This window comes from Chanodichthys erythropterus, chromosome 13 (genome assembly GCF_024489055.1).
Source record: "Chanodichthys erythropterus isolate Z2021 chromosome 13, ASM2448905v1, whole genome shotgun sequence".
NCBI lineage: Eukaryota > Metazoa > Chordata > Actinopteri > Cypriniformes > Xenocyprididae > Chanodichthys > Chanodichthys erythropterus.
Genome location: NC_090233.1, coordinates 26,625,042 through 26,649,116, shown reverse-complemented (window position 1 = coordinate 26,649,116; position 24,075 = coordinate 26,625,042). Strand labels below are relative to the sequence as shown.

The window sequence follows — 24,075 nt, the reverse complement described above, 5'->3', positions numbered from 1 at the left end:
TGTGTTCAAACAGGTTGTGTGAGTGTGATGACAGGGGCAGTGTAGGAGTGTGTTCAGCTGAAGATGGGCACTGCTATTGCAAGATGAATGTAGAGGGACAGTCCTGCAACAGGTGACCTTCTATTCCTCACCCTTGCATACCATCTCTTCTCTCTTTATTTCTCATCTGCAACATTTGGCATTCATTTCACAATTGGCATGTGCACAATAAGAGTAAGAGACATTCATATTATTATATTTAGCAAAGAGAAGATCTGTGACACAAATCACTTTTTTTTTTTTTTTTTGATTGCCAAATACTCCAGAAACCAGTCATTTATATAAATTGGGCAGTATTTTGCCTTGGTTATAATACCTTTTATTTTGTTTGCTTAATAGGCCTCCTAGCATGTCCACATCATACACAAATACCTCCATTTACCATAAATCAATGGAGAAATGCTCATTTCCACTCCTCTCTGCACATAACTAAATAAGCACCACATTTTCCAGAACTTCACATAAATTGTTTTGATAAATATGAGGAAAAACTAAACACTCTATACCAGTACTTTATGTGTCTTTGTGTGTATTATAGGTGTAAACCAGGCTCCTTCAACCTCCAGTTGGATAACCCAGATGGCTGTAAGAAATGTTTTTGCTTTGGACACTCCGTTGCCTGTTCATCCTCCAATCAGTACATGGCTTTTAATATTACGTCAGACTTCCTAGAAGGTAATTTATCAACTACACTGATTTTACATGATTTACATACTGAATATCGGTGTTCACTGCTTTTTATGTAATTAACATGTGTTTTAAATATCCTTAAGTGAATATATAGTAGGGTTCAAAAGAACTGGGACCACATTAAAAATGTATTTTAAATCCCATTTTAACAAAGTTTTGAGATTTTCAATATTTCAAATCAAAGAAAAATGTATGATGTCAGATTGATTAGGACTATTTCAGATTTCCGCAAGTATTTCATAATTCAAATTGAGTGATCAAATATCTGACATTAATCATGTGACTATATGCACGACTATGTCGTTCACATGGTCTTGCTTCCATTGAAGCACAAGACATTCTTTGGATCATCTAAAATCATTTTGGAGTGCTGCTTCCATTAAAGGGATAGTTCAAAAATGAAAATTATCCCATCATTTACTCATCCTCAAGCCATCCTAGGTGTATATGACTTTCTTCTTTTAGCAAAACATAAAGTTATATTTAAAAATATCTTGGCTCTTGTAAGCTTTATATAATGGGAGTGAAAAGAGATTTTTTTTTTTTTTTGAAGCCAAAAAAAAGCACATCCATTCATCCATCATAAAAGTAATCCATACAGCTCAAGTGGGTTAATGAATGCCTTCTGAAGTGAAGCCATGCGTTTTTGTAAGAAAAATATCCATATATATAACTTGATAATCTAAATAACTGGCTTCCGGTAACAGCTGGATGCGAATCTAGTTTTGGTTGAAGAGTTACCTCTAACCTGACGCAAGACGTATTGATAAACAGAGAATAGAGCAAAACAAAATGCCGGTCATGAATTAGAAGTCTACAACGAGAATTTTTAAAGAGAAAGGTCAGAGGAGCTTGAGTTTGTTTCCCAGCCTTATTTGTTTAAACTATGAGAGGAGTCTACTCTCACCTAAGCACACTACACCTACATCCTACTCCAGAACTCGACTCTCTCAGGAATGCTTGAATGGCCATTAATGGAAGCTAGTGATTACAGTTTATGTTGTAATGATGGATATTTTTCTTACAAAAACGCATCACTTCACTTCAGAAAGCCTTTATTATCCCCCTGGAGTCGTATGGATTACTTTTATGATGGATGGATGTGCTTTCTTGGGCTTCAAAAAAAAATAGCACCATTCACTTCCATTATAAAGCTTGGAAGAGCCAGGATATTTTTAATATAACTCTGATTGTGTTTGGCTGAAAGAAGATGATATACATCTAGGATGTCTTGAGGGTGAGTGAATTGTTTTTGGGTGAACTATCCCTTTAAAGCAAAAGAGAGACAAACCACACTTAAACATTTTGAAATGTACAGAAATTTGTTATGCTGATTATTCAATTTGTAAAAACATTTTTGTATAGAATAAAAGAATGGGAAATGGAAGCATTTTCACCAGGGATCTTAGAGTTTGTTGTGTGTACTCTGTGTTCAGATCCAGATGGCTGGAAGGGTGTGTTCTCCGAAGGGCACGAACAATCCCTCATCTGGAAGGAGGGAGAAGTCTATCTGTTGCCCTACAGAGAAGAGAATGGCTTCTACAAAGCACCTGGTAGGACAGCAAGTATAAACTTCCCCTTGTGTTGGTAGGAGTTGGCCTGCCTGGAAATTACTCTAGACTAATTAACAGATTTACAATCACAATGAATGAGTTGTTATATAGTTATGAAATTTTAGAAATTTAAACCAATATCTACAATTAAGACCAATACAATTGATTTATACAATTTACATTGTTTAATTCTGTTCTTTTCTGAACAACTGTACAAAGCAGAACCGTATCTTAGTTTGACTTTGTTTAGTAGTCTCATTTATTTATTATAAGCTTTCTTTATTTTATTATTCAAAAACAGTGGGCTAGAATTAGCATGCTTGGCCATAAATAGTATTTCATATAGCAGACTTTGAAGATAAACCAGCTGTACAGGCCAGTTCGGAGGATACTTTTAGTTCAGTTCCCCTGAGTGTAGTGAGGAGGCTGAGGGGTTTTACTCTTGTCTACACAGCAATTTACCGCCACGGGAGACACTTAGCCAGACCAACTTGGCTGCTCACTCAGGAAGAAATCCTGTTTAACATCACGTCTTCATGCCTCAAACATTTTCTCAAGGATGACGGACTGTACATAGACAAATATACACCAACACAATGTCTTGGGACTGAATACCTTTAAAAAAAAGTAATTTTTGTGATGTAGAAATTGAATAGTAAGGTTTCTTACATATCCACAACGCCCTAATGTGCTTGTTTAGTCTCATCCATCTTTGTTTTCCCACCATCGACTGGCTGCAGAGATGCAGTGTTGCCCTTTTTGGTGCCGTTTCTCTTATCACAGCGGTGCAGGGCTTGTTTGTGCTGTTCTGGCCACTCGGCTAAAATGCGCAGAGATCTATTGCTCCCTCGATGCGTTTAACGATCTCATTTGCTTTCCTTCCCTCCCTGTTTCCCTGTTCGCTCACGTCTCCTCATCCATGTGCATTTAGAGTACAGCCACCCTGACAACTGCAATGGCACCCAAGGACTTTTTAGATTATCTTTTTATAAACGTCGTGATCTCTTTTATTTGGATCTTTAATGCTTTTCACACATCACCAGTCTCAGCAGAGAGGACATTTCTATGTGAAGGAGGAACGTTTCCCTGATTAAGTCTGTCTTGAGTATTGGAAGGAGTTTAATAGATACTATGGATGTGTGTGTTTGTGTGCGAATGATTCTTCAGTTGAATAGCTCATCTAGCTGGGCACAGCTTTGGGCTTTTGACACCACTAAGGCTGCCATGTCAACAGAGGGGTGACAAGATACCATAGCCAAGCAGCCAAGCCAAGAGTTTAGCTGGCTGACTGAGCCAGACTGTGTGTATATGTTTGTGTGTGTGTGTGTGTGTTTGTTGTGCGATCTCCCCAGAGGTACATCTGCTCCATGGTGAGAGAACAGAGTGGAACATTTATCATAGCTTTGAGGAGAAAACAACATGTCACATACACACACACATAAACACACATACACACCTCCAAAAAGCTGGTTGCAAGCTGTCTCGGAGTCACAAACACAGATGGAGAGAAGCGGAGGTCGCCGAGAGATTAGAGTTTGAGATGGATGGGGGTTGGATGGAGATCTAAACGTCCCCATCCTCAGAGAGTCGTGTCCAGATACCACATTGTGTCCATGAGCAACTTGGCCAGTGCACCCTGACAGCCAACCATATGCCTGGAATAAATCTCTCCGGCAATCATGGCTCCTGGCGAGACGTATCAGATGTGATCAACTGAGACAAGTGGCACAAATTATGCTCAATCCTTTAATCACTGAGATTGATGTTTAAAGCCAGGGTTTAGTTGTAATATTTCTCCCAACTTCTCTCCTCCCCTTTGTAATGTTGTGTTGATTTTAAAATGCAGAAATATCAATAGATCTGCAGCAATAAGGCTAATTACATTCATGAACAGACACCTCTGTTAAAAGGTCTGATATATGCCGCATTGATGCTGTTACGGTGTTCTTAATACAGTGGGTAGTGTGGGATCATACCGGGAAAAAGTGCACCTCACTGTGGTTGCAGTGAGAAGCTCAAAGATAAATATTGAATAAATACCTGATTTATAAGCCTGTCCACCTTCACTGACTGATCTTCCTCGCTTCTGAATAATAGAACAGGATCTTCACTGTTGCTTTAACACATAACATGGGGTGAGTTAATGATGACAGAACTGTGATTATTTGGAGAATATATATATATATATATATATATATATATATATATATATATATATATATATATATATATATATATTTGTATAGAAATATAAGATCTTTTTCTTAAATATATACATGTATGTGTGTATATTTATATATACATAATAATTATACACAAAACAAACACACATATTTTACGTAAACACAGACTCTTATTTTGTACACGATAACCACGGTTATCGTTGAACAGCCCTAGTGTGTATGCATGTATTTATGACATTTTTCTTTGGAATATGAAATAGTTGAGAAATGTCTGTTTTGTTTTGGAGTTGTATGTGTGTGTGTGTGTGTGTTTCGTACAGTGGAAGTCACTGTCCACCTTCTTTTTTGTTGTGCATAAGAAAGAAAGCTAGTATATGATAAAAGAATTTTCATTTTTGGTGAACTATTTCTGAAGTACCTTTGAAACGTACAGCATTATTTATTGTGTTGACATAATTTTTTTAAAATAGTCGATAGCGTTTTGTTTATACCACGGTTCGTCCAGAGTCAGTGTTGCCAAGTCTGCTGTTTTCCCCCACAGAATTGGGCTACCCCAATGGAAAGCGTATTTACACTGTCTGAATCATTCTCTATCCCCTATATAGTGCACTTTGTGTCACTTATCATGTAGAAAATAGTAAATGTGTGAACAAATGACCAATATTAGCCATGTAGCTTCAGCGTCTATTTATAATGTAGGGGACGGGGTGCTTTAGATTCTAGAGAGCATTTCATTGGACAGAAAATCTAATGAGAAGCTGTGGTGCAGAAGAAGTGCAGTGCGATGTTATCAAAATCGTTGATCCATATTGATCCGTATATAAGTTTTGAACACTTATATCTTCTAAATGTGAATTTTATCATTGTTCTGGAGCACACTAGCTTATAGATAACACAGTAAGACTAACACATTCATTGCCTGGCAAGTCCAGAATGATATATCTTCTACAAGATATATCAGTCTGGTCAGTCTGCCCTCCGTCGCAATTTGAGTCAACTCCAAACCGTACTGTGCAATCAGATTCGTTTATTTCAGTGACGCAAACAGCTTTTATTTCTAGTGTGGCGAAAGTTCCTTCAATATCAACAAATGCGCACGGGAGACCCAAGAGTTTGTTCTATTCAGCCGTGGATTCAGTTTTAAATGACCAAAAACACATTAATTTTGATTTCATGGCAACTTTAAAGGTAGTAGTAAATGGGCTTGAACTCACAGTCTTGCTTTCACTGTCTTACCCTGACTTGGGTTTATTTCAGCTGTTTACACATTGAATGTTAAAAATAAAATCTAAATAAAAATCTTCCCATTTTGCCCATTAAAGTACAAACTCAAAACCCCAGAAAGATGTAGAAAATGTATTTCAGCCGGCCTCTCCCTATAAAAACGACCCAGATGCTCAATCCATCCCCTCAGAGGGATTGTTTGTGTGAAGCTGAGGAAATTTAATTGAGGCTCAGTGGGTTTAATTGAGTCAGGGAAAAGTTAAAGCCTGGATTGATTGTTAAGTTTGATGGCGGCTCGCTAAATGTCACCAGGCTTTGTCGTCGTGGTGACGATTAATTTGTTTGTCTGAGAGAGGGTTAAAACCTCCATTTAATCAAATCTGATCTTAAAGAGATAGGAGTTAAACTAGTAGTGCTGGAAGCTACAAGGGATACTGTATTCTTTTGCACCTCTAACACTATTTTTTTTTTTTTTTCGTTTATAGCTTCAGTTTTTCCACCAGGTTTCCAACAGATTGTCGAGTGTTTCTGGTGAGTCTGTTTCGGGTGTTGGGGAAAAAAACACCAGCTGTAAAAAAAAAAAAAAAAAAAGTTAAAGTTTGCCTCAGCATCCCTACAGGTGTTGTAGTTTGTGAATAAGCTTTCATGGGGAAGGTTTCAGTGTGCTGTCAGACCTGAAAACAACAGGAATCCAACAGGTACAGAACATTTTAGCCTCCTTTTGTTGAAGTTGACTGCATGTGGAACAGCAGGGGGGCAGAGAAGAAAACACACTCCCGCTAAGTATCTAACAAGCTTTCAGGTTGTCGGGGCTTAGAATGTTTTGCGGCTCTTTGTTTCAGGTGAAGCATGTGGTGCTGTGCATGTATTTTAGGGCTCAGTTCGATGGTGAAGAGATGATGGGAACAAGAGACTCTCAGGGGTGCCACTTAATGGTCCAATGAGAGATTCAAACCCACAGAGTGACCAATGCTTTCGATAACAGGAAAGATTATCATTTTGCTATGATTTGTTTGCCACAGTATGCCCAGAATTTGAGCCACCACAACTACAAGACCAAAATTATGCAAATAAATGGTTTTGAATGCCTGTGCTTGAAATGCTGTAACCATTAATATTTACTGTAACTTTACAAATATTATATCTCATAACTTTTGTATGACCTGATGTTTTGGTTATCAAAGGAGCTCGTAGATGGGTAACTAATGAGTATGGGTCCTTTCACATGAAAGCGTTCTTGAGTTTAAAAAATATGAAGGGGAAGTTGAAAAAACCCCCACAATGTTTAGAGGCATACATTTTTAGAGTTTGAACTTGTCATCTGCGAGATACTGCAAAAGAGGCAAGCGGAGTGGTCAAGGTCTGTCTAGTGCATGTTTACATTGAAAAACAATGGAGAAGCAATGCTGTGGAATGCAAAAACGAGTTGTGTGTTAGAAGTATTGAGAGAAAGAGAAAGGGAAGGATTGACATCATTGAATCACTTTCATAGTACAACAACTATCCTTAAGCAGAGCATCTAATCACCGCCAGCAGGTGTAGGCATTTGTCTCAAAGTCCCAATACAATAAAACAATTTTTCTATAACCACTGGCTATTCTATGTCTGGACATATTTTTTCCAGTCCGCCTTTTCCCTTAGCTCACCCTCTTCATCCTATTTTGTCACATTTTTCTCAGGTATTACTTTCACTGTATGTCCTCAGTGTAACTCATCTCTGGAAAATGTTCTGAAGCAAGCATTAACTTCTGTGAGGAGTAAAATCTAACCGCCTACAGACACAGTGGCCCCAAGGACGAATTATGGTCCTGCGAGGCCCCGGGGCACCAGCCGCTTGGAGGCACCCCATCAAAAACAAATTATTATACACACACACCTTATAAGGGATAGAAGTGCAAGCTTTGTTTAAAAGGGTGTACAGTATGATAACATACAAACTACAATAAATTAGTAGCCTAAGAGTTAAATAGGATAAAATAAGATGTTATGGTATGTTTTTTGAGTCAGGGACTTGGAATTTTGCCTCATATTTGTGACTTTTATTATTTTTTTCTACTAGGTTCACCCAAAAATAAAACTTCTGTCATCATTTACTCACCCTCATGTCATTCCAAACCTGTAAGACTTTTGTTCATCTTTGAAACACAAATGAAGATATTTTTAATGAAATTGAGAGATTTCTGTCCCTCCATTGACAGCTATGCAACTACCACTGTGACCCATCAAAAAGTTAGTAAAGAGATCATAAAACTAAATCCAATTAAATTGAGTGGTGTCCAAAATTTCTGAAGAGACACGATTGCTTTATATGATGAACAGATCTAATTTATGCTTTTATTCACATACTGTGTAACCATTCATCAACGCACAGATCAGTTATGGTTAACGGAAACTCAAGCATGTTGCTTGACGTGCGAGAACCAATGAGGTTCATTCTTGTTTTATGCAGCACGTTTTTAGTTTCTGCAAGGACCAATGACGTTCATTCTTGTGTTTTACGCGCACATTTGAGCTTTGCGTTCTCGTGCGTCAAGGGAGTACGGATGAGCTTCTGTTTATGTTCACTGATCTTTGTTTATATGTGAATAAAAGCTTAAATTTAATCAGTTCATCATATAAAGCAATCAAGTCACATCAGAAAATTTAAACTAAACCACTTAATTCTCTTTATGAACTTTTTGAAGCATCAAAGTGGTAGTTGTATTAGCTGTCAATGAAGGGACAAAAATCTCTCAGATTTCATTAAAAATATCTTCATTTGTGTTTCGAAGATGAACAAAAGTCTTATGGGTTTTGAACGGCATGAGGGTGAGTAAATGATGAGAGAATTTTCATTTTTGGGTGAACTAACCCTTTAATATCATATTTCAAGACTTCTTCTTCATGTATAAAATAATAGGATGGCCTAACACTTGTGATACTCAAACAATGAAGCAATGTTTTAAGTCATCCAAATTAATTGAAAAAAGTATTGATTTTTTTTTATTATTACATAAAGTCACTTAAAAAAAAAAAAAAAAAAAAGTAACCTTGGAAAACAGGTTCTGTACATAAACATATTACAAGAACACCAGGCCTGTGCTTTTGAAGTTAGAAATGAGATTCAATAACACCTACTGCTGCATTCTCCACCAGTATTGTAAATATTGCTGCTGCAAAAACAGTGTAATAGAGCTAATGGCAAGCTTGAATGTCACTGCTATTTAAAATGTGCCAGCTACTTAACATCCACTCTGGCTTTTTTATAATACATAGGTTAAAAAAAAGAAGACATTTCTTAATTTCTCTCTCTCTCTCTCTCTCTCTCTCTCTCTCTCTCTCTCTCTCTCTCTGTTTAATATACATATATATATATATATATATATATATATATATATATATATATATATATATATATATATATATATATATATATATATATATATATATATATATATCTCACTCAGCATGGGGTTCTTTGAAGTCTTGTTAAAGCTCTTTAATGAGGCAGGAGGATATGAGTGGCAATTACGATTGTCCTCTCACACTCTCTTGCATATAGAGATGTACAGACACAATGAGATCCAACATTCTTTTCTCCAAACCAGAAAAATCCACTTCCTTCTGTGAACAGAACATTTTGCCCTCCTGTTATATTTTTACAGTTGTTATTTGTCACGGTCACACATTCTTCATTGTGCAGGTGTTTATCTTTGGTAATCGGGTCGTTGCAGCTCAGTAGCTGGTGTAATGTGCTGGTAATCTGCAGGTTTTGAGTTTGTGCTCCAGAAAAATCTGGGCTGCCCTTAAGCAAACCATTTAACTCAATTCACAGCCTAGCTGTTGCTACCAGATAGATCTTACACTCATGTTTGCTTAATCACATGGTGATATACAAATTAGAATATGCATGGGAATTGTTAAATGTTTTATCTTTATGTTGCAGATAAATATCTGGGGAACATGTTGCTAAGTTACGGACGGACCCTTAGCGTGTCATTTACGGCTGAGCTGGAGGAACTCTTGCCCAGAAGTGTGACTGTGATGCTGGAGGGCTCTGGAATATTGGTTTCTGCTGATTTGTACTCTAAGCAGGATCCTTATTCCTCACTGGAGAAGACACCCATCAACACCTTCACTCTCAGGTGTGTGATTCTCTCACACGTGGCCAGATTATTAGTGTTCAAACTGAAATGTTTTCAAGTTTTAGCAGCAGTTTTAGACACAATATGAATATATTAGGGCTGTCAAGTGATTACAATTTTAATCTAATTAATTACATGAATCGCAAATTAATCGCACATCGAATTTGGCTGAGAAATTACACCCAAAAGGTAATTTAAAGTCATTATTGTGTTAAAAGCATCAAATAGACATTACAAAACATAGCTGTAGAAAGAAATATTTTATTTGATTCAACATAGAATTTATTACGCATAAACTTTTAGGCTACAATGGCCTTTTTTTCTTTTTTTTTTTTTTTTGTCAGAAGCTGTGTCTGAATGGGTATTTAGATATGTTCACAGACAAAAACAGTTTGGTTACCAACATTTTTCAAAATATCTTCTTTATGTTCCGCAAAAGAAAGAAAGTAAGAAAGTCATACAGGTTTGAAACAACACGATGGTGAGTAAAAGTAAATAAACTAAATTTTCATATGTAGGCAAACAATCCCCAAAATATATATATTTTTTTATGAAATGATACTCTAAGTAATAAACTAAAACTGCCAGTAGGTGGCAGTAAATGTTACATAAGTAAGTCATTCGTTCGTTCATTCATTCAATTTGTTCAAAGGGCATTCAGAAATGAAGTAAATGGCTCTCTTTATGAATGGGCTACTGAATCATTGGTTCACCCGATTGATTCACTCAAATGCGGATTCTGCTGTGTTTTCCTCAGAGACACACGACAGTTCTGCTCTGACATCATACAGTAGGTAATATTTTCACTGGCAAAACTGAGCAAAAACAGAAAATACTGTGTCTAAAACATAAGACAATATTATCTTATTTAACTTTTGTATAAAATCAATATAACATTTGCACTCTATATAACAATAGCACTTGAATCGCTTTGTTGTATTTCTCATTTGTAAGTCTGTATCTGTAAATATGATTGTACAGTTAAAAAGGCATGTAACATTTTGCACATATCAGATAAGAAAACAACCAAGAAAATGCAAAGGCTTGCCAAAAACCAACTGGATTAGGTGGAGTTGAACATGAAACCATACACGTGTGGTAAACAACAAAATACATAGTAAAATAAACATAGTGGTCTTTGGGGATGTTTTCAGCCTGACAGGTTCACTTCAAGTCAAGATTCAGCCGATAATAATGCTGTTCAAGTTGATAAGGAGGATGTTTATTGTACAAATGTGATGAGTGAAACAATGCGATTCATCACAGCACTGAACTTCATGTTTAAAAATATATTGTAGTTGTTCCCATGGAATTGTAAGAGTTATAATTTTTCTTGCAGCAGTGCTAAAAGCTGGATATTACACCAATTACACCAACAACCTGTGAATTGATCACCAAAAAAAAAAAAAAAAAGCATCTTAATACCAAGGGCTATAGGGAAAATATGCTTAGATTGCTTAAAACAGGTGTTCTTTTGTGTTTTCAGAGGAAAGTATTTCAGTTTCCATGGCAGACTGAAACATTTGTCCACTGAGACCACATGGCTTATTGTTAAGTATACTTGTAATTGAGTAAATAACATGAATAAACATTAGAAAACATTTGTGGTTTCAAACTTGAAATCTGTGTGCATGTGACATTATGTTTTTGTGTTTCAGCATATGACACTTTTACTTGGAAGTGTTTTCTGCTAACCTGAATGTTTTTTTGGAAGCTTTTAACTTTTGCATTTATTGTTTTGACAGGTACTTTCCTGCCATAGTGACAAGAAAATAGATATATTTTCCCATGACACATCCATAAAAAGACATTTCTTATTGAGTTAACTTAAATTGACTAGACCATAGTGTGCCTTAATGAAGAGCCTCAGTTTTACGTAAAATAACGTTTTCTCTAGAAAAAGACTACCATACTTATTATAGCAGACACAGTCACATTTCTATCTATTATGTTTCTGCTTTCCAGGTTAACAGAGAAGGACGTAAATCCATCTATAGCCCCATTTGAGTTTCTCCGAATGCTTTACAATCTAACTGCTCTACACATCAGTAATGCAGGGGGCCAGAACTGTAAGTTATTGTTTATATGAATATATGTGCATGTTTTGGCACTGGAATTAATCTAAAATGCAATCAATTACAAACTAAAAGAAATCGATTTAAAGCAGCGAAAGGAACAAGCATTTTAAACTTGGTAGTATGGACTGGACTGTAATCAGAGATCAATTAAAAGTCTAGCGACCTTTATTTTTAGTCATATCCCCCAATTTTTTCCTGTCTTGTGATTCTTTAGTGATGGCATTTCATTGTGATATGATTTCTGAGCTGTTTAAGATTGAATTGATAAAGGGCACCATTGAAATATGCCCAGTGATGTACCTAATTAGTTTTCCAATTAGAAAGCACCACATAGTGGAATACACAGTATAGCTGAGTGAATTATCGGTACAGTGGTTACGGAAAGTATTCAGACCCTCTTAAATTTTTCACTCTTTGTTATATTGCAGCCATTTGCTAAAATCTTTTAAGTTCATTTTTTTCCCCTCATTAATGCACACACAGCACCCCATATTGACAGAAAAACACAGAATTGTTGACATTTTTGCAGATTTATTAAAAAAGAAAAACTGAAATATCACATGGTCCTAAGTATTCAGACCCTTTGCTCAGTATTTAGTAGAAGCACCCTTTTGATCTAATACAGCCATGGGTCTTTTTGGGAAAGGTGCAACAAGTTTTTCACCCCTGGATTTGGGGATCCTCTGCCATTTCTCCTTGCAGATCCTCTCCAGTTCTGTCAGGTTGGATGGTAAACGTTGGTGGACAGCCTTTTTTAGGTCTCTCCAGAGATGCTCAATTGGGTTTAAGTCAGGGCTCTGGCTGGGCCATTCAAGAACAGTCACGGAGTTGTTGTGAAGCCACTCCTTCATTATTTTAGCTGTGTGCTTAGGGTCATTGTCTTGTTGGAAGGTAAACCTTCGGCCCAGTCTGAGGTCCTGAGCACTCTGGAAAAGGTTTTCGTCCAGGATATCCCTGTACTTGGCCGCATTCATCTTTCCCTCGATTGAAACCAGTCGTCCTGTCCCTGCAGCTGATAAACACCCCCACAGCATGATGCTGCCACCACCATGCTTCACTGTTGGGACTGTATTGGACAGGTGATGAGCAGTGCCTGGTTTTCTCCACACATACCGCTTAGAATTAAGGCCAAAAAGTTCTATCTTGGTATCACCAGAGAATCTTATTTCTCACCATCTTGGAGTCCTTCAGGCAGGCTTTCATGTGTCTTGCACTAAGGAGAGGCTTCCGTCGGGCCTCTCTGCCATAAAGCCCCGACTGGTGGAGGGCTGCAGTGATGGTTGACTTTCTACAACTTTCTCCCATCTCCCAACTGCATCTCTTGAGCTCAGCCACAGTGATCTTTGGGTTCTTCTTTACCTCTCTCACCAAGGCTCTTCTCCCCCGATAGCTCAGTTTGGCCGGACGGCCAGCTCTAGGAAGGGTTCTGGACGTCCCAAGCATCTTCCATTTAAGGATTATGGAGGCCACTGTGCTCTTAGGAACCTTACGTGCAGGAGAAATTTTTTTGTAACATAGGCCAGATCTGTGCCCTGCCACAATTCTGTCTCTGAGCTCTTCAGGCAGTTCCTTTGACCTCATGATTCTCATTTGCTCTGACATGCACTGTGAGCTGTAAGGTCTTATATAGACAGGTGTGTGGCTTTCCTAATCAAGTCCAGTCAGTCTAATCAAACACAGCTGGACTCAAATGAAGGTGTAGAACCATCTGAAGGATGATCAGAAGAAATGGACAGCACCTGAGTTAAATATATGAGTTTCACAGCAAAGGGTCTGAATACTTAGTGATATTTCAGTTTTTCTTTTTTAATAAATCTGCAAAAATGTCAACAATTCTGTGTTTTTCTGTCAAAATGGGGTGCTGTGCGTACATTAATGAAGGAAAAAAATTAACTTAAATGATTTTAGCAAATGGCTGCAATATAACAAAAAATTAATTGGGTCTGAATACTTACCATACCCACTGTATGGTTGTTTTTCATTACGGAATGAATTTATTGTTTTATTTTTTTTATATATATATTTTTTTTATTTTAAATCATCATATGTTGTTTTCCTTTTAACAGATTGGCATGAGAAAATAATGTAATGATGCTTTTGCTTTTCATTCTGGAACATTTTACAAAAGTAGCTAACAAAAAGTAATGTCATGAGTGGTTTACATTTAACATTGCTTTGTGTAATGATTATGCTTCAGTGTAGCATACAGTTTGTGTTTTGGCATGTATTATATTTATTTTTGGTTTTAGTAAAAAAAAAATTGTTTTCGAGGGTTAAGATAGGTGCCAAGACAATTTCATCATTCACAATATTCTTCTTATTATTAATAACAATAATAATGCTTATTAAAAAATATTGTTAAATATTAAATTGTTAAATTCCAATGTTAAATTGGAATTTAACATATGTATATGTGTGTGTGTGTATATATATATATATATATATATATTAAAATCACATAAAAAAAAGTCAAAGAGATGCAATAAAACTGCCATTTAAATAAATAAGTTAAATAATTTGAAGTCCAATTTCAGACAGGAGCAGAACAGAAAGCAGCATACACTCAGGAAAAATGTAAGGAGCTGTAGAAAAACAGAAACCTAAACTGCATATTTATCTGCCAATATACACTTACTAATACATCAAACATCAATACTGCAATATTTGAGTCTTGAGACAAACAGTTTGATTTTGTATGATTCTACGGAGGAACACTACTTTGAATACATTTTCTCTCACACAATCTCTGTCTCTCTCACGTCTGTTTGCGTTCAAAAGAAGTAAATTACAGCTTACCAAAGAGCATAATTATTCCTCTACCACATCTTGCACTGACAGGTCCTCTTATTGATTCTTGGAAACTGGTGTGCTGAAATATGTGCGTGTGTTTGAACTGCTCTCCCTTTCTTCTACAGTGTACACAACATGATAATCAGTTTGTATATGAACACACACATGCAACTGCCAGTGTCTCTCAAAAGCACACATAAACATTGGTCTTCCTGGCCATGTCCTGATAGGACAATAGGACTCTGAGACTCTGGAGAAAAAGAGAGATGAGGTGAGAGAAACTTGATCTGTGTACAGCCTCCCTCCATCACTATTTATTAGGCGGTATGGATCCCTGAGAGAAACAAAGACCCACTCACCTTCAACATGTTCCACCTCTCTCCGCTCAGCCCTTATTGATTAATTCATTCCTTGTTCATTTATTCATATGGTGATCAAAGATTCTATCTGCTTGCACCCAGTGGTCCTGATGTCTGTCTGTGTGTAAGCAAAGGTGAGGGAGAGGCAGAGGGGAGCTTTAGCAGGCAGGCTATGCAAGCTGCATCGTGAGGGCAATTACAAGTGGACAGGACACTGTGATTTCACATTCAGTGTACCTCCATGGTGGAATGCTCTTCCCAAATCCATCAGAATGACTAAACCCTTTTTTACTCTCTCTCAAAAAAAAACAAAAAAACTCTTCCATGAGCGCTTTACTTATAACAGTTACAACAGTTAAAAAACATGTTTCTTACTAAAAAACTTTTTTAAGTTTCTTAAAAAAAAAAGTTATTTTTTTTCTATTTTAATATATTTTAAAATGTAATGTATTCTTTTGATGGAAAAGCAGAATTTTCAGCATTACTCCAGTTTTCGGTGTCACATGATCTTCAGAAATCATTCTAATATGCTGATTTGGTGCTCAAGAAACATTTTTATTATTATCAATGTTGAAAACAGTTGGGCTCTTTAAAATTTTTGTGGAAACCATTATACATTTCTTCAGGAATCTTTGATGGATGGAAAGTTCAAAAGAAAACATTTATTTTATTTATTTTTGTTACAATGTAAAATTCTTTACTGTCACTTTTCATTCAATTTATCAATTTAATGACTTAATTTCTTTACAAAAATAAACTTTCTGACCACAAACATTCAAATAGTAGTGTATTTATTTATTATGTAATTTATTCGTAGGATGTAATGCATATATTTTTTTCTTGTTTACAGACACCTCTCAACTCTCCAGGGTAACCCTTGAATCTGCAGTTCAGACAACCTACCATCCTGATGTGTTTCCACATGCTTCGTGGGTGGAGGTGTGTACATGTCCCGCAGGATTCACCGGGCAGTTCTGTGAACTCTGTGCTCCTGGATTCACCAGGGAGACCCCTAATGGTGGACCCTTCTCCTCATGTGTACCTTGCAACTGCAATCAACATGGGACCTGCCATCCTGAGACAGGTTGGGAGTGTGTTTGTTTATAAGCATGCAGTCTGTCATGCATGGTATCTTCCAATGATACATCATACTGTTTCCCCACCATAGCAATGTTCCTTGAAGTGGTTGTGGCAGCCATCTTGGTTTCGCCTCTGAGCAGTTAATTTCTATGTAGATACACTAACATTCAGCAGTTTGAAACACTAAGACATTTTCTGTTGTTGTTTTTTGAAAGAAACTGGCACTTATTCATCCAGGATACTAATTTCTAATCATTTATCATGCAAGTGTCAGCTTTTTCTTTGAGCTCTTTCTAAAAGCCAGCAGTATCTTCTATTGACTGTGGCAGATAAAGCTGGTGTGCTGTTCAATGAATCTTCAAGCACCAGGGTCCTCCTTCTCAAACTACAGACTTTTATTTTGTTGTGCATCTAGGCTGTCCATTTCTCTCCCTGTGCTGCTTAGATCGTGTTTGCTTTGTTCGTATGTATGGAACAGCCTTCATCTCTCAAAAGAACAATATAATGACAGGAGAAAAATGTGTTTGTGTTGGGCCATTTATAAAACAGAAATTTTGCTTGAAATTGTACAGTGACTTACAAGAAATGTGTGTGTATTCCTATTGTTAACAAGTGAAAAAAGACAAGGTTCTGCTGTTTCCACTGTTCATTAAGCAGCACATCCATTTTCATATAAGCTAATAATAAGAAAAGACTCTTGAATACCAAATCAGCACATTATGAGGATTATATAACACAAGGTTTTCCAGTAGACTGGAGTAATAACTGCTGAAAATGGGGCTTTGCAGTCATCGCCAACAAAATATCTACACAAAAATTTGGGGCTAGTAAGATTTTTAAATGTTTTTGAAAGCAGTATTTTATGCTCACAATCGCTGCATTTATTTGATCAAAAGTGATATTCAGTGATTTTTTTTTTTTTATATTTAAACTTGCAATTTATTGCTGGGATGGCAAGCAGTTATCACTCCATTCTTCAGTGTCACATGATCAGAATTATGTAAATGCCGATTTGGTGCTCAAGAAACATTTCCTGTTATTATCAATGTTGAAAACAGTTGTGCTGACTAATATTTTATTAATATTTTTTTCTTTGAAAGTTCAAAAGGACAGCATTTATTTGAATAGAAATCTTTATAAATGCCTTTACTCTCCCTTTTTTATTTTAACAGTTTAATGTAGCCTTGCCAAATAAAAGTAAAAAACCACTGATACCATGTAAGTATCAGTTCTTTGCAATAAGAGTAAATAATAATTAGATGCCATCTATACTTTATATTGGCAGATACTATTTGCATAGATGCAATAATATCATAGAATGTGAACGATTATATTTATTAAAATTATTAAATGGATGCTGCCTTATTGGGAGAATAAAAACCCACCATACAACTTCCCCTAACCCTACCCAATACACTCTTTTAATATTAAATGTAAAACTTAAAAATAAATAATAAAGTTAATGGGATTCGAACCGCCATCAATCGCGTAAAAGCACCATTTTTTCACCCAAAAATGAAAATTATCCCATGATTTACTCACCCTCAAGCCATCCTTCGTGTATATGACATTCTTCTTTCAGACGAATACAGTCAGAGTTATATTAAATGATGTCCAGGCTAATCCATGCTTTATAATGGAAGTGGATGGTGGCCCAAATTCTAAAGACAGAAAAATCAACAAAGCTAAAGTCTTGTGATTATGTGCACTGACATCAAAGGGAGATGCACCATTTCACAAATTACCTGTAAAGGATCCTGGACGATTGAAGCTATGGATGTTCGCTATTCGCTGGGATGTAAGTACACCCATGGAAAAATTCTATAAAAGCATGCTGTGCAGTCAACATTACCGCTCCGAGGATTACAAGGCAGAGAAGAGTGGAAGTATATGACGACTTCTGAAATAGCCAGCTGTGATATATTCATCAAATACTGTAATATGATTGCTATAAGAAGTTCCTAAGTAATCGCTTATTTAACTGTTGTGAAGTTTTTTTTAAAAATTGTTTTAATCTCTACATGCAATTTAATATTTAAAACTAACACAACTCAGTATGCCACCAACCTGACAGTAAAACAAATGCATAGAGTGAATACAGCTAGTCTACACCTAACAACATAATATTTACACACAAAAAAAATACTTACTCCACAGACTGTGTACCACCAGGTCCAACAGGCCTTGGTCGATGCCTCCAGTTCATACGAGATAAGGAGAATACTCAACAAAGGCAGAAAGCCTTCACATTGTGTTACACAGCAGCTCTCAATCCTCTCACCGGCAGCATCAAAAACGTCTAAAGGTGGCATCCAATCACCTACTCATGGCAGCAAACACTCTCAACCTCTGTTGGTATTTGCATGTCCCACATGAGCACCACCATGGCGGCGCGGCTACTGGAGCTGATCCGCTGCCACTCTAGTCAATGCTTGTGTTTACACCAACCGCAGCGCTTCACTAAAGATGGGTGGCAAGTCTACTTTTGACAGAGGTAAATAAGGGGTCATGAGCTCTCCGTCTCCTCAGTTCTGTTGTTTGTACCACTGCTCCTGCAGCCTCCTCCATCTCCCCGAGTTCCTGGTCGGTATTCCGGTTCAAACAAATATGGCTGGGCAAAAAACTCAGTCTCCTCTTGGCTTATATCGAAATCCTCCAACATTTTTCTTTACAAATCCTAGTTTTGTACTTTTAATTTGTGACCGGTATTTAGTTTTGCTCTCTCCTCTGTGCTTCCGTGTTCGTCACCGGAGCTCACACTGCGCCTACGTCCTTCGTCATAAACTGGGACGCCACTCTCTCGTGAACGTGCGTATGATGATATAAAGTTTTAAATATGGATATTTTTCTTACACAAACACATTGTTTTGGTTCAGAAGGCCTTTGTTAATGGATGGGTGCAATTTTGCAATTGGACCTTAAATTTTGGGCCACCATCCACTCCCATTAGAAATCATGGATTACCTTGGACATTATTTAATATAACTCCGAATGTATTTGTCTGAAAGAAGAATGTCATATACACCTAGGATGGCTTGAGGGTGAGTAAATCATGGGGTAATTTTAATTTTTGGGTGAACTATCCTTTTAAAAGCCAGGTTTGCGAGCCTTACTCGCTACTGCTACGCCACTGAAGACATTGAATTCTGTGCATCTTTCTTAAAACTTGAGTGGCCTAACCAACCACTGGTGGGTGGAGCTAGTGTAAATAGCGTTTGCCAACAAGGGACAGTATTTTCACTTAGTGTAAATAGACACTCCGTTATTGGCAAAAGCAATTATTCTAAACTGTAAACAAGTTTTTTGATTGTATTTTGATTAATTTAATGCTACATTTGAACATAATGAAAACTTAAAAAAAAACAAAAAAAAAAACAATGTCTTAAGTGTTTCAAATGTCAAACTTTTGAATGGCTGTGTAATAGATGTATGTACAAGTACAACTCCTATCTCTTCTAGATAAAAAAACAGGCAATCCCTCTATCAAAAATATGATTTGCTCTTTTATCTAAAAGATAGAACGTCTATTCCTACAGCCACCACATTGACTGCTGCAATTTCTCCCATTCATTTAAGTGGTCTGCTTATACTGTCTCTGACTATAGGCTTCCAAATACAATTTTATACATCCAGCACAATCACTCAAATGTTCCTCTCACAATCTTCTTCTTGTTCCTGTCATTTCCAGTACTGCTTCTCCTTGTTCCTCTCTCACTTTTTCATTCTTCCTCTTGTTCTTTCAGTGACCCCATTAGCAGCTAGAATGGCAGGCTGTCTTTCTGTACAGGGTAGATAGAGTTCACACTCGCTACTCTTTCCTCTATTAGACCTGCAAGCCAACCACCGACTAATTAATTGTAATGTCGATTGCACAACAAAGAGTGTTTATTTGTGTCTGTCTCCTTTCAGCAATGACTCCTGGCATGGATTTGAACATTTGTCCTCCCATCTTTCTTTCTCTCGCTTTGTCTGTCTCTCTTTCACACTGATGAGTAATTTCACTCTCTTAATATGCGGCAAATTAAACCTCCATCATTCTTATTATGAGCGTAATGTGTGATTAGTGTGGTACAAGTCTTTAACATTACAAATTAATGTCAGACATGACTTTATCTACCACTCGGGGTAGGCAAAAGGACGACCCAGAATTAGAGATTCACAAGTATGCAAGAAAAAGGGAGGGAATGGAAGGAAGAGGGAAAGAGGGAATCAAAGCAATAGGAGCTCAAGCGGGGGGCGAAAGATCGTACGAATGTATGCTCAGGAAATCTCCACCTCCCAGGAGAATAGGGAGGAGCCCACTCCTTTTATTTATTTATGAACCTGTTTAACTTCAAAGCAGATTTCGCCCTAGTCACAGCGGGTGCTGTTCATTGCCATTTAGCTGCTTAAATATTTTCCAGGTTCGTAAATAGAACTAGGCCCGCAAGGTCCCTGCTGAAAACCAGCACGCTCATCATTAGCATATGCATACGTCACTCTTCATTTTTCTCCGCACCAAAAACTCAGTGTGTTTTAATCTCATTTTCTATTCGTAAGCCTAATTATGTTTTGTTAGTCCTTTGATGAGCATTAATTCGATCTCATTTCTGCTTCAGGAATGGTTAGACAGGCCACGCCCCTTTGATTTATTATTTCCAAGCAAGAGGGTGTTTCTCACGGTAATGTAATATGGTTGTAATTGGCTGTTAATAGGTTATTAGTCTTGTCACTCAGCACAGGTGTTGTTTGTTTGGTCAGAGATAAGAGAGGAGGGAAGCTCACCTCTTCAGTCTGAATCCAGTGGTGCTTCGTAATTGTGATTTATTTAAAGTCTGCCCGTTTGTGTCATTTCTATTTTCCTGCAAGCAATACAACAGATTGGAAAATGTTAATATTTGTGGTGGAAAAATGGAACTGTGGCACAGTGTTGCACTGGAGGGCTAATGAAGTCAAGCATATGTCCTTCGGATGCACATATATTTTGCGTGCGTGTGTGTTTCCGGGTTTCTTTCTTGAGTGCTTTTCCCGAGTGTTAATTTAAGGGATCCCATCCATAAAATTAGGTGGGTTTGTATTTGTCTGGGAAGAATAAAGGAAAGAATAGAGAGAGCAGCAGAAAAAGAGAGGCTTTCTGAGAAAGGGGTTTTTATATAAATGTGTATACATTAACTGGAACAGTCACAGAGAGTGTGATAGCATTCATATCTCACCCTAGTCCATTGTGTCTTTTTTATTCTCTCTTCCTTTCACTTTCTTTCTCTCCACATCCTTTGCGAAGTAGATGTGCATTCATTTTAGATCAGTAAATATAGCAAAATAATTAATTTACAATGCATAAAACACCTAGCAAAGGATGTTTGTCTGGATATTTACTTAATTAAAACCAGCAAATAAAGAAAAACGGCACAGAGTCCCACAAATGAATGGTCACCACAGAATTATATTAAAATATATTCTTAGATCTTCGTGTTATATGATGTCCAGTGTTCACATAGGTTTTAAAATGTGTTTTTTTAAGGGTGAGTCATTGATTTAAAAGACTGTTTTTCTGCATGTTCTATTCTGAAATGTTCTCTCTCTGTTCCTACTGTCATCATTGTTCCTATAGTGAAGCAGACCTTAAAAAGGAGGTTGAAAAAGATAATGAAAGGACAAGGGCAAATAACTGGAATATATTCTTTAGTAAGATATTCTCTGCAGTAGTGAGCATACATCTTCAAGTGAAAGATTGAATGAATAGAGTTTTCAATCTTCTTAGTTTCTGTTTTTAGAAATACCACCATACACAGATAATACAAGTGAGTATCAGGTAGGGCTGGGACAATACATTGATTTTCGATTCAATTAAACTGGATCGATGTTGATATGTTCTCTCTCGAATCGATTTGGAGCTTAATTTTTAACAGCAGATGGCGCTCTAGGCTAGTTTTTAACCGCACACTCAAATGATCATGAAGAAGACAGCTGGAGAACATCATAAGTGGTTAAATATACTTGTACCAGTGTTGCCAAGTCCGTGGTTTTCTCATGTCCGCTGGTTGAAGCGACCCCAAATAACATGATGTTTAGGCCCTGGAATGCGGGAAATTGCCAAACCCTGCCAAAAATGCTGATTTCACCCCTCGGAAAGGTCTCTTATGCACATTTAAGGCTGCATTTATTTGATCAAAAATGAAGTAAAAACTGTAATATTATAAAACATTTATTACAATTTAAAATAACTGTTTTAAAATGTAACTTGTGATGACAAAGCTGAATTGTCAGCATCATTACTCCAGTCTTCAGTGTCACATGATCCATCAGAAATCTTTCTAATATGCTGATTTGGTGCTCAAGAAATTATCATCAATGTCGATATTTTTATGGAAACTGTAATACTTTTTTTCCCAGGATACTTTGATGAATAGAAAGGTTAGAAGAATAGCAATTGCTTGAAATAAAATGTTTTGTAACCTTCATAATGGTCTTTACTGACACTTTCGATCAATTTAATGTGTCCTTGCTGAATAAAAGAAACACTTAAAGGTGCCCTAGATTCAAAAATTGAATTTATCTTGGCATAGTCAAATAACAAGAGTTCAGTACATGGAAATGACATACATTGAGTCTCAAACTCCATTGCTTCCTCCTTCTTATATAAATCTCATTTGTTTAAAAGACCTCCAACAATAACTCAACATAACACCGACTGTTACGTAACAGTCGGGATCATAAATATGTACGGCCCCAATATTTGCATATGCCAGCTCATGTTCAAGGCATTACACAAGGGCAGAACCTCTGGATCTGTGCACAGCTGAATCATCAGACTAGGTAAGCAAGCAAGGACAATAGCAAAAAATGGCAGATGGAGCAATAATAACTGACATGATCCATGATATCATGATATTTTTAGTGATATTTGTAAATTGTCTTTCTAAATGTTCCATTAGCATGTTGCTAATGTACTGTTAAATGTGGTTAAAGTTACCATCGTTTCTTACTGTATTCACGGAGACAAAACACTTGCAGTCTGTATAATTCATAAACACAACTTCATTATTTATAAATCTCTCCAACAGTGTAGCATTAGCCGTTAGCCACGGAGCATAGCCTCAAACTCATTCAGAATCAATGTAAACTTCAAAATAAACATTGTACTTAAGCGATTAGACATGCTGCATGACGAACACGCCATCCATTTTGAGGGTCATATTAGCTGTTTGAACTTTTTTTATGTTGTTTAAGGCAAGCACGTGCTCTTTGGGCGTGGAGCAGGAGAATTAAAGGGCCACACACCCTGAATCGGCGTATTTCTAATTATGCCCCAAAATAGGCAGTTAAAAAAATGAATTAAAAAAATATATGGGGTATTTTGAGCTGAAACTTCACAGACACATTCCGGGACACCTTAGACTTATATTACATCTTTTAAAAAAAAGTTCTAGGGCACCTTTAAAAAGATTTTAAAACAAAAAATTCTTACAGACCCCAAACTTTTGAATAGTAACGATTGCATAAGACAGTAAAACAAAGCATAAATAAAGAAACATACAAACTCTTAAATAAATCTTTTTTGCTTCATTATTTCCAAATATTTATTCCATCTGATGTCATTGCAAAAAAAAAAAAAAAAAAAAGTATCTGGCTAACCATCTGGAGCCTCATAAATGAAAATGCTAGTCTAATTAGCTCTTTAATGTATTGTAGACCAAACTGTAATGAATATTCTAAAGAGATCGACCACGTTATGACGGATGTATTCCGACAGGTCAAGAGTGCCCTTTTCCCAAAAGACAGCCGCAGGGATGGGTCTTTTTCATGCCTCTGTTTTTGGAAAGAGAGGGACGCCTTTATTTTTACTCCTCTAAAAGAGTCAGGAAGGGCCCATGTGGAGGTGCTGACATTTAGCCACCCTAAAGCAGTGAATAATTCAGAAAGAAGCGAGGTACAAATGTCAGGCGCTGGGAATAAACTTGCCTGAAGAGATGCAA

General features: G+C 36.8%; 1 protein-coding gene across 1 annotated transcript in view; it reads left to right on the top strand.

Annotated features, from left to right (window-relative positions):
• lamc3 (laminin, gamma 3) overlaps positions 1-24,075 on the top strand; it is a 90,704-nt gene that overhangs the window by 50,088 nt on the left and 16,541 nt on the right. The window contains exons 7-12 of the mRNA XM_067406359.1: positions 14-112; positions 578-714; positions 2,166-2,282; positions 9,615-9,813; positions 11,779-11,882; positions 15,891-16,124. Coding sequence (XP_067262460.1) covers positions 14-112; positions 578-714; positions 2,166-2,282; positions 9,615-9,813; positions 11,779-11,882; positions 15,891-16,124 — 890 coding nt within the window. The remainder of the gene's footprint in view (positions 1-13; positions 113-577; positions 715-2,165; positions 2,283-9,614; positions 9,814-11,778; positions 11,883-15,890; positions 16,125-24,075) is intronic.